At 38.6% G+C, this 11,627-nt stretch overlaps 1 protein-coding gene across 1 annotated transcript in view; it reads left to right on the forward strand.

Moving 5' to 3' along the window:
* The window catches only part of FAM155A (family with sequence similarity 155, member A), a 462,848-nt gene extending 451,598 nt beyond the window's left edge, over positions 1-11,250 (forward strand). Inside the window, exon 3 of the mRNA XM_009997927.1 lies at positions 10,910-11,250. Within this exon, the coding sequence (XP_009996229.1) occupies positions 10,910-11,205 (296 nt within the window). The 3' untranslated portion in view covers positions 11,206-11,250. The remainder of the gene's footprint in view (positions 1-10,909) is intronic.
* The last annotated feature ends 377 nt before the right edge of the window (positions 11,251-11,627 follow it).

Below are 11,627 nucleotides of genomic sequence, written 5' to 3' on the forward strand. Positions count from 1 at the left end.
AAAGAGTGTGGATAATCATTCTTTCATTAGCTCTAACTATGAGAGCATGAAAGTATTCCTCATCACAAAGATTTCTCAGAGGTCCTAGGATTTGAGCCCAGATTTAATAACACACATTTACACTACAGCTTGCCACAGTCGCTAGCTCACAAAACAAAATTACTAGAAGAAATTTGTTCCCAATTTTTTACACCTAGTGATCTTCTGGAGGATTTTTGTTGCTCCGTGTCATGCAGTATTCAGAGTGAAGAGACATGGTGTCATGCAATATTCAGGAAAAAAGAGAAAAGCAAGATCAGTTTTTACTATATTCAGCTTTGTTCACCTGCATTCTTATGTCAGATAAATGAAGAATCTGAGGCATAGCATTCAAAACAATTCAGCAGCTCTTGGAAGGAAAATAAATAAGTTTTTCCCCTGTGAAGAACAGATTTTTTATTATTTTTTTTTTTTATATCTTCTTTAGTCTTGTTACATTCTGGTAGTATTTTCATTTTAAAAGGTGTGCTAATACAGGTCTATGCATAGGCTGATTAAATGGTTTGATTCCTTTTACAGGCCTTTATGCTTCAAACATTTTCCAGGAATGATTAGGAGAGGACATAGTAGGCAAGAAATATGGTTAGTACATCTCAACAACCTCAGATAGTTTTTTTCAAGACTGGATGGAATCATCCTCACAAACTTTCAGCTTATATAAATGTTATCTTCAGATTGTTGTGGTCTGGAGTATCATCTGAGAATTTTGAAGATATTTAGACAACTTACTCCCACTAAATCAGTAAAAAGGCATTTCAATACATAGGTCATTCAACAACTTGGTCCAAAGATCTGAGATTAAATGGCCTCCACCATTAGGGTTGCACTGGAAAGCTTGGTACTAAATTAGTTGCCTAAGGTAAGCTAGTTAAACACAGAGTAAAATATAAAACCCTATAAATGCTCTATACCATCTCAGAGGCAGACCAAATGTTCATGGCAATGTACTTCACTTTATACATTGTGTATACATTGAGCCCTGCACCTTGGCCGCAACAACCTCCAGCAGCACTACAGGCTTGTGTAGGAGTGGCTGGAGAGCTGCCCAACAGAGAGGGACCTCGGGGTGTTGATTGACAGCCAGCTGAACATCAGCCAGCGGTGTGCCCAGGTGGCCAAGAAAAGAAATACCATCCTGGCCTGCGTCAGGAACAGTGTGACCAGCAGGACCAGGGAGGTAATTCTGCCCCTGTATTTGGCCTTGGTGAGGCCGCACCCGGAGTCATGTGTGCAGTTTTGGTCACTGCAGAATAGGAAGGACATTGAGGTGCTGGAGAGGGTGCAGAGAAGAGCAACTAGGCTGATTAGGGGGTCTGGAGAACAGGTCTTATAAAGAGGGGCTGAGGGAGCTGGGGCTGTTCAGCATGGAGAGGAGGGGCTGAGGGCAGACCTCATTGCTCTCTACAACTCCCTGAAAGGAGGTTGCAGTGAAGTAGGTGTTGTCCTCTTCTCCCTAGTGTCTAGCAATAGAACAAGAGGAAATGGGGTCAAGTTGCACCAGGGGAGGTTCAGATTTGATATTAGGAAAAATTTCTTCACAGAAAGAGTGGTGGGGCATTGGAACAGGCTGCCCAGGGAGATGGTACAGGCACTGTCTCTGGAGGTGTTCAAAAAGCAGGTAGACATGGTGTTTCAGGAGGTGGTTTAGTTAGAGCTTGTAGCGTGGATGGTGGAACTTGATCATGTTCAAGGTCTTTTTCAACCCTGATGATTCTATGATTCTGTGATTCTGTTTGGACTTAAGAGAGTTCTGATGTCAAGACGTTTACTGTGTTTTTCTTAAAAAATAAACCTATTCCACACAATCAAACAATACCCATCCATATGCAGAAGATAATATAATGAATTGCAAACCAAGTTATAATTTGGTAGTCATCAATAAGATAATGGTGTTTAGCACTTTGCTTCAATTCATTTTGTAAATATTAATAGCCTTCCAGTGTGCATACATGGCAAGCAAATTAGTATTATTTTTCAGTTTAGGGTAGGACAGTAAAAGTTCGAGTGAGACACAGGACATTTTTATTTACAACGTGTATACGTGTGTTTGTGCACATATGCATGTGTGCAGACTTGTGCACATACACAATGGTAAAGAATGAACAAACAATAAACAAAACTAGATTAATTATTTTAGAAAATCTCACTGGAAATATATATGCACTTCTTCATTTTCCTAATATGTCTCCAAGTCCAAAATTATTCCTGAAACATGTACAGTGGATGACTTTGCAAAGATTACTGTCAGTTGCGACCTCTGAGTTTAGGGTACAAAGCATATTTAGGGGAGGATTAAACTAATTTTGCTGCATGTGATTAGTACTGTGGTATCTACACATAAATTCTGTGACTAAGCTCTCACTTGAGTCACTAAAGATCTGGTGTAGTCAGTAGCACTGAGAGCTATTTAATTCAGCCTAAGTGGGCATCTGCATCCAATGAGCTGACTAGCTGTCTACATCCCATGAAGAGTAATGGCTGTCCCCTATTTGCTGTAGCCTCTGTTAATCAACAAGTTCTTATTGCAAACACTTAAAATTGGGGTGGCCTGAATCTCATTTCAGTACACTGATATTTGTTTGAACTCTGTGTCCACCCAGCATAAGCAGAGGAGAGCTTGTATTCCTGGACCCATAGGCGTCAGCATGCTGGCACTTGGCAGTCTTGTGCAAGAGAAGATGCTGAGGAGAGGGACAAGGCTGCAATACAAACTGTGTACAGACACCCTTTTCTTTATCAGCAAGTCACTGTAAGAGCACTTCCTGCCACAAAACAATGAGAAATTAGTCTAATCTGCTGTAGAACTAAAGAATTATGCTGTTCTGCAGCTCAACAAAACCAGAACTATTTCATGCCAAGTACAGCAAGTTCAACAGCAGACAAAATACTCTATCTCAGCTTAGCTTGTGGCTTGACGATTAACTTTAACTCATTTTACAAAAAAGCAACTAAAAGCAGGTTGCCCAAGTCTTGAAGGACCTCTTCTCCTGCTGCACTTTCTATGAATTCCTGTCTTGAGACATATTCTGATATTTCTAGTTACTGATCCCACCTTGCTAGGGAGGGGTGAAATTTACTGACATAAAATAAAAACATTCAGATCAAAGGTATTTATATTTTATATTTTGGTGTTGTAGATATGTAGATGGCTGACTGGTCACCATTGAACTCTGCTGCAGGAAACACAGCAGGAGAAAACTTTATTTTCAGGGATTCCTCATAAATGGTATTTTGTCACAGCTGATCACTCATTTAAATTAGGTTTGAATCTCTACTAGTCAAAACTCTGATGGTGTCTCACAGAGATAAATACTACAGTTCCTTTTTTTAAAATTTTGTCTTACATTTTCAGAGAAATCCAGCAGAAGCTGAATTAGGTTATGCTGGTATATTTTCCCCCCATGAAACAAACAAAATACTAGCTGTCTACCTAAAGAGCGCTGTTACTTATAAAATATTGTCTGGAGGAAAAAAAAGAAAAGAGCTACTCTGATTGTATAGTGATTTATCCCTGAGAAACAGACTTTGTGGATTCTTTTTTTTTTTCTTTAATAATGTTTTAGAAGCACTAGTTTTATAATTAGGATTTCCCTTCCTCCTCTCCATGGTAACACATTACTTCCTCTAAGGTCCAGTAGAAATTCAGGTTAATCGAGAGACAGAGGATTGGTTTCTATAAAATATTTCAATACACCATGGAAGGCATCTGGCAGGAAAAGGGGTACCAACAATAGCTGTTTTTATTTGAAGTAGACTGCAGCAAAGAGTACAGGATATATGCCTAAACATTACATGTTCTTTCCCAGTTGCAGCTAGGTAAGGCCCTGGTGCAGCTTAATTTCCTTGGCAGCACGGGGAGCTGCCATGGCAGTGTTGAGCTGCCACCTCCCCTTACCATCCTCATCCCACTGCAGCAGTGAGCAGGGGTGCAGAGGCAGCTGCTGGAAGTGGGGGCACCATGGCACCAGCAGGTAGGGAAATCATATACCGTTTTTTTATTTGTTTTCAGGGCAGGATTTTCTCTAAGTTGGAGGCTGTAAGAAAAAGAAAAAAAAAAAAAAAAAGTGAGGCTGTAAAAAAAACCAGTAACAAGGGTTTATATCCTTCCTTTTGAGGTCAGTGTGATGAGAAAAAATCATAGGGCTTGTTTTTTTTTTCTACAAGAAATTTTGCAATCATTATCTTAGAATTCCTAAATAGGTATTTTTAAAATGCTTTAAAATATGACTCCATGTAGAGTCATTATAGGGGGCAGACTGGAGCAATAATTGTGGCTGACAATCACACATGGTGTGGTGTACTTTCCAGTCCCTTGACAACATCAAATTAAATTTAAAAAAATGAAACAATTTTTTTTTTTTTTTAAATTGTTTCTTCGTAGTTCCTGAAAGACTGATGTAATTAATAAGAAGTGTTCTAGCCTGAGAATGTCTTACTTGATTGCCTCCAATGAAAGTAGATAGTAGGAAACGGACAGGGGCTGCAATTCTAGTTGTGCATCACTGTAGAATTGCATATAAGGATGTGGAACAACTGCAGTGCAAAAGAAAGTAGTTGGGTGATTAATCAAAGCAATCAGACTCACAGTGTGGTTCTGATTATGGAAACAAATGGTTAGCTAGAAAGAAGTTTGTGTTTCACTCTTCCCCCTTTTTTCTAGGAAAAAGAAGGAAAGAAGTCAGTCTTTCCATCAGGCACTGTTCTCGAACATACTGGTTTTCGTATTCATTAACACTGAATGGTTGCTTTCCGTTTAGACCTTTGAAGTTTATATCAATATGATTAAAGTTTCTAGTGGTTTCATCTACCGTTTCTTTCTGCAGCTCAGATGTCTAATATTGCCCATGCAAGCTAGAATCTTATTTGAGGGAGACAATAGTAGTATTTATACATATATACACACAAATGCAGCAATTCTAATGAATGAGTCCCATGCAAAGTTCCAGATCAAGATTTTTAGTTGTGACTCTTAGGAAAACATTGTGCACATCAATTAGGTTGTTTTCTTTCATAGATGCAGTCATCTTTTTTTTTTTTTTTTTTTTTTTTTCCAAGTGTAAATAGAAGATGTGGAAGATTTCCTTCACACATGCTCTTTGACTGTGAAAAGAGAGCTGAAAGCTACATGACTCTATGTGCAGAGCACTGGGAAGAGACTAGTAATAGTTCACCACTCCTGCTTTTCCTGTGCCTTATAAGATAATCAGCAGATGGCCTGGGAACTGGTCCCACCCACGGACTGCTTCTCTTTGTATTTCTCTCCCAGTGGAGACAGAGAGAGGGATGTAGAGTGCCTTACTACCCTTGTAGGTATGACCCTTTCCTATCATATCAAAGTAGTAAATTCTTTTGATCACAAATTGTACATAATAGAAGAAAAACTGGAGAGGGGATAGGGACAGCCAAATGCTTGCTAGAAGAGAGTTATCACACACTTATCCTGTATTTCAACATAAGCTAAAAAGGTTCTTTGTATATCCTTGAGAGTCACCTATTTGCTTATTTTTCTGACATGCAGCAGCTCAGTCAGTTTTATAAAGAAAACACTGGTTTATCCCAGCAGGATGAAATTGGTCCTGTACATATCTTAAGGAAAAAAAATCTATGCATGGTGAAGAAACACTTCTTTTTTTTTTTTTTTTTTTAATGTGGACCCATTCACACAACAAAATATTCCAGAGGCAACTATCTGAAATACTCATCAAGATACAGTAATAAAACAAACTTCAAACACAGCAACACAGATCTCATCCAAGAATTGGAATCAAATCTGAAAAGGAAGTTAGCCTTTTCAAAAGAGCTTAACAACCTTTGTCAACAGTTTAAGAATAATCTGTTTGACTAAAGAATAATTTGTTTATCTTTAAGCTTTCTTCTACATTTCATTTTATTACTTTTTATAATATGAAAGATATAAAATTAATGTCTGAACAGAAGTATCATAATGTGTCACAGACACAGCAATTTAGAAATTGAGAGAGCCATCTGGATAAGATCGAAGAGAGCTGGCTTCAGTATCAGATGTAAGCAAGCATTGAAATCTAGTCATAACATATCTAATGTTCTCTCACCTTCTGTAGATGGAAAATGTTAGTATTAAAACCTCAGAAATCCTCAGAAAGAGAAATGTCATGCAGAGTGCTGGCACTCACTGGTACAATGATGTCACTGCTGGATGGATCACTCTTGGCAGACTTTATTTACTTTGCGCTTCGCAGTAAAATGGAACATTTGAAACTTCTGGCATACTACATCCACTAACCTGGTTCCTTCTTTTAGGTCATAATCTTTTCTTCAAGCACAGGAATCTTGGTATACCTCTCAAAAGAATCAGAAATCTATGCTAAAAAGAAGAGTTAAGAGTTAAACAGAAAGAAAGTGAGGAAAAAACTTAACATACCAAAAGACCTGTTGTCTGTACCTTTCCAAAATATGTCTCCAACAACATCCCCAAATATATCAATCAGACCAGTTTCCTTTGACTGGAAGATGTGGAGTACTGTAGCTCCATAGCTCTTTCTCTAGCAAAGAAACCAAGAAGTGGGCTAAGCAAGACCAGCTGATACAGATACAGATCCAGCTACGTGCTTGATACATCCTGACAGTTTTGGGGTAAGATGTGAAAATGCAACTACCTCTTTTGCATGATGGTTCCTGTGCCAAGAAAAATACAATTGCGCAGGCAGAAACTACAGCATTCTCTATCTTAGCTGACCAGCAGATCGTGTGTCCACAGACAGTCTTTGTAATTTTAATTCTTGTGTGAGAACATATTTGCAGTATGCTGGTTTTTCCCCCAAGATCTTACTCCACAAAGAGAATACAGTGCTCATGCTGTCACTCCCTTTTTTTTTCAGCATGATTCAGCTGAGCATGGTACATGGGATTTACCTACGGTCATGTCTCCATTAACATAATCTCAGTCAAATGAGTAGCTTTAATTTTTGCATCAGTATTAGTAGCACACACAGATATAACTGCTGTGCTGATGATCAGTATGTTGTTTGTGTGTGAGAAAAATATGTGGGATTGAAGCAAAGAAAGAGCTTTTACATGACCTTTGTGAGTAATAGCATGGCTGTCTGGAGAATTGTTTGGTACCAAAAAGTATCATGGCAAATTCTAGATCTTTTTTTTTTGCATCAAGGTCCAAGAACATCCTTATGGACTAAAATTTCTCCTGGTGTAATATAGGTGAGTGCAAAGTCTCCGAATTATAGTGACTGAATATCCAGGTAGTACAGAGAAATGTCGTCTACAAACTGAACTATAAAGACAGAATAGGAATGGGGAAACCTTTGTGGCTTTGCGGGTAAGGTATCCCAGGTTCTTTGTGCATGTAAAATATTTTTTAAAAGAACATAATGGATTTTTTTCCCTGGATGGTTTGCCAAGGTAGCCAGCTTTCTGGAGTTTGTAACTATCTGACTGAGCAGACTGATTGATTAGATCCAAGGGGCCAAAACTGCTAACTCATGGCTACAAACAAATATGTGGTGCAGAACAAACAATTGTTAAGTTTCGTTACTTCAGTGTAAAAGGTCCAACTGAGCTTATCTAAATGTTCTGTAACTGTCATATGAATAGTGGTTCTCTAGTAAATTGATTATTAAATATGTAAAGTAACTGCAAATACAAAACCTAAATTCAATTGCTGAATTGAAATAAAGAGGAAATGTAATTTTGCACTAAGGAACATGTTCAAAATAGGTTTGAATGTGGAGTTGCCTCCAATTTATTTATAATTCAGTAAGTGCATATGAACTATTTAAATGCCTTTTGATTGTTGACTTGAATATATAGGCTTTGATCTCAAAGTATGTCTGGGTTTTCCTATAACAAGGCAGGAAATACAGTTTGACTAGTAAACAAGGCTCAGTGGAATCAAGCATTAACCATTCTCCACGTGTCTTCAATTGCTACTAATAGCTACTGCACTCACAGAACAGAACAAATTACCTGCTTTGGGAGGCACTTCCTGTGTGTTAGCATGTTTAAAAACACACTTATGCACACAAATAGCAAAATATAGATCTCAGAAAGTATGTTAGCAATGAAATTGCTTTTTTATACTTTCAATAAAGAACTGTCCACAGATTCCTAAATGCAGCAGAATTTCTTAAAAAACATGAAGTGCAATCAGTGCTGATCTGAGAGAGAACAAAAAACATTCAGGTGTTTCAAGTGTAAGTATCAGACTGTATAAGTGCAAAAATGGCCTGATTTGCTACAGAGTAAACCTTGACTTTAGAGAAAATCAAACAAGCTGTTCTCATTCCTGTATCTTTAAAAATTTGTTTCAATAAAAAAATCAATGCGACTTTACTTGGATTCACATATAATTTAGTAGACTGCTTTGTCAGCTATGTAAAAAAGTGCCAGTCTAGGTTTAATCTGAATTTTAACATGCTCAGCATCTTTAGTTGTAGATCAATATTATGGAAGTATGAATAAAAGAGTTCAGTTTTGTCCTGTTTTGAGGTGTGCTGCTTTCCTTTACATGTTATTCACAAAATACAGGCCGTCCGGTGCCCAAACCTAAGAATGTTACTCTTGAACTTGTAGGTAATAGTTTTTGAAAATAACATAATTTCTCTGATGCTTTAGACAAAATGTAATTCTTGGGCCAAGAAGCAAAGTTATTTTATAAATTATAGCGATTGCGTATCTGCTTTCAAAATCTTTATCCTAGTATTTCAAAACAGATTAATTGCTTTCTAGTAAAACCTGGCACTACCATAGAATAATCATTTACTGCAAAATTTCTTTCAAGATCAGTTTAAATTGAGAAAAATATATTTGTCCATTATGTTAAACATTCTTGCCTTTGACCATTATTTAAACATGCTAAATCAGGTTGTTTTAATTTGGCAGAAAAGAAGATATGTGAGAAGTAAATTGAATACTCTGTTTATGTTAATCTCCTGTATAGTAATGCAGACAGTATTGAAAAAATCCAAAAAAGATAGTTGTATCTTCTGGAAATGACAGAATTCCTGTAACTGTTTAAAAATTAATAATCAGATCAGGCTAACTCAGTAAAGTTCTAAAGGTAGAAATAGCCTAGATGTATAGCAAGAAACATCAAGAGATGTTCAAATTAGCCAATTAGCACTGGCCAGGTACGTGCTCTGTCAAAGGCATCTTTAACCTATTGTCTGTTTTGCTGCCAGTTATCATAATCCTCATGTTCTTGTTGTGGACTTATCTGGTAGAGCAAGGGGCCTGTTCCAGTCCGTCCTTCGCTAAATTAGCAAAAAGATGCCACTCTTGTTTTGCTGGCTTGAAAGGCATTTTGTTTAGTCCTATGTGAGGAGAGAGAAGATGCACCGTTCCCCACACATAGAATCATAGATTATTAGGGTTTGGAAGCGACCTCTGGAGATCACTGAGTCCAACCCCCCTGCCTGAGCAAGACCGCCTAGGACAGGTCACACAGAAACACATCCAGATGGGTCTTTAAAATCTCCAGAGAAGGACACTCCACAAACAATCTGGGCAGCTTGTTTCAGTGCTCCGTAACCCTTACAGTAAAGAAGTTTTATCTCATGTTTGAATGGAATTTCCTGTGTTCTAGGTTGCACCCTTTGCCCCTCATCCTATCACAGGGCATTACTGAAAAGAGATTGGCCCCTCCTTCCTGACACCCACCCTTCAGATATTTGTATACATTAATAAAATCCCCTCTCAGTCTTTTCTAGACTAAAAAGCCCGAGGCCCCTCATCCTGTCCTCATAAGGCAGCTGTTCCAGTCCCTTAATCATCCTCGTAGCCTTTCAGTGTAGGGTTGAAGTAAATCCCCATCCCTCCTAAACTGAGAATCCCACAACTGGACACAGTACTCCAGATGGGGTCTCTGATTCCCATCAGTTCCACACCTCAGGCATTGAACAAATGACTAATGGAAAGAATAAGATGCCGAACAGATGGGAAGGTAAACCCCAGCAACCACAAGGCCACATTGCTGTCCCATGGTTAACTTGTCCACCAGGACTACAAGGTCCTTCTCCAAGAAGTTGCTTTCTAGCAGGTCAGCTTCTAATCTGTACTGATGCATGTTGTTATTCCTCCTCAAGTGCAGGACTGTACACTTATGCTTGTTGAACCTTATTAGGTTCCTCTTTGCTCAGCTCTCCAGTCTCTCCGAATCTTGCTGAATGGCTGCACAGCCTGCAGGTGAATCAGTCAATCCTCCCCGTGTTGTAGCATCAGCAAACTTGCTGATGATACACTCTGTTCTCTCATCCTGGTTGTTGATGAAGATGTTGAACAGGACTGGACACGGCACTGATCCCTGGGGAACTCCACTAGTCATGGGTCTCCAGCTGGACTCTGCACCACTGATCACTAGAGCCCTCTGGGCTCTATTGTTTAGTTGGTTCTCAGTCCATCTCACTGTCTACTCTTCTACCCCACACTTCCTGAGCTTGCTTATCAGGATGTTATGGGAGACAGTGTCAAAAGCCTTGCTAAGGTTAAGGTAGACTACATTCACTGTTCTCCTTGCATCTACCCATTCCATCACAACATCATAGAAGGCTATTATTTTAGTCAAGCATGATTTCCCCTTGGTAAATCCATGCTGACTACTCGTGATAAACAACTTCTCTTCCATGAGCTTAGGGATGACCTTCAGAATGAGCTGCTCCGTCATTTTTCTAGGGATGGAGGTGAGGCTGACTGGTCTGTAGTTTCCTGGATCATCCTTCTTGCCCTTCAACAATTCTAATTATACAAAAAGCAAACGGTTTTAGGGCCTCTAGCTAACCCAATGATGTGGATTTGGTAGCTTAAACTGTTCCTTTGACCTACCAACTTCTGACAATCGTTTTGTGCCTGATGTGTATTTTTTCTTGTGTTTACCCTACAGGGCTCTATGAAAACTATCCAACCAATGCAGAACCAGAATGCTGTGATGTCAGATGGGGACTATTATCAGATCATCAATCCAAAGGGACTATAAAAACAAGTGGCTCAACAATGTGTCACAGGACATCGCTCACAGTTTCATCAGCATCAAGACTGTGTAACAGCAGACTTAAACTGTGTGTTCTTGTATTAGTTCTCTTGCATACAGTACTTACAGTCTCAGCAGCACAGAACTCAACTGGACTGGGCTTTGGAGGCATAACAAATTTGGAAGATAATTCAACCAATGAGGACTGAAAGAAAGGATTCATCTTACATGATAGAAACACAACAGGCCCAAATGACTACAGTCAAAAATAGCAAGGACTGAGTTCTTTATGCTCAGATCTCTTCTGGAATGACCTTTTGGGTAAAAGGAAAAGAACGGGCCAGTACCCAAACAACAAGGACACATGAACACAGCTTTTTATTGACTAAAAGGCTGTATGGTGACTTAAATTTCTCACACCATTTTATACACTGTGTTTTAATGTTTGGAGTTTCTTTTTTGTTTGTTGTTTTTTTTTGCACTTGTTAATACAGGATTTTATTTTTGGGACGGTTTCTCAAAGCTAAATTAAGTCTTTTCTCTGTTGATATATTTCTAGTCATTGTGTGTGTTCATCTGATAGTTCTGTCTTTTATGTCCTGTCAGTTTCTATTAGAGGAATGACTGCTAT

The sequence above is a fragment of the Chaetura pelagica genome, unplaced genomic scaffold (assembly GCF_000747805.2).
Source record: "Chaetura pelagica isolate M959 unplaced genomic scaffold, ChaPel_1.0 scaffold123, whole genome shotgun sequence".
Taxonomy (NCBI): Eukaryota; Metazoa; Chordata; class Aves; order Apodiformes; family Apodidae; genus Chaetura; species Chaetura pelagica.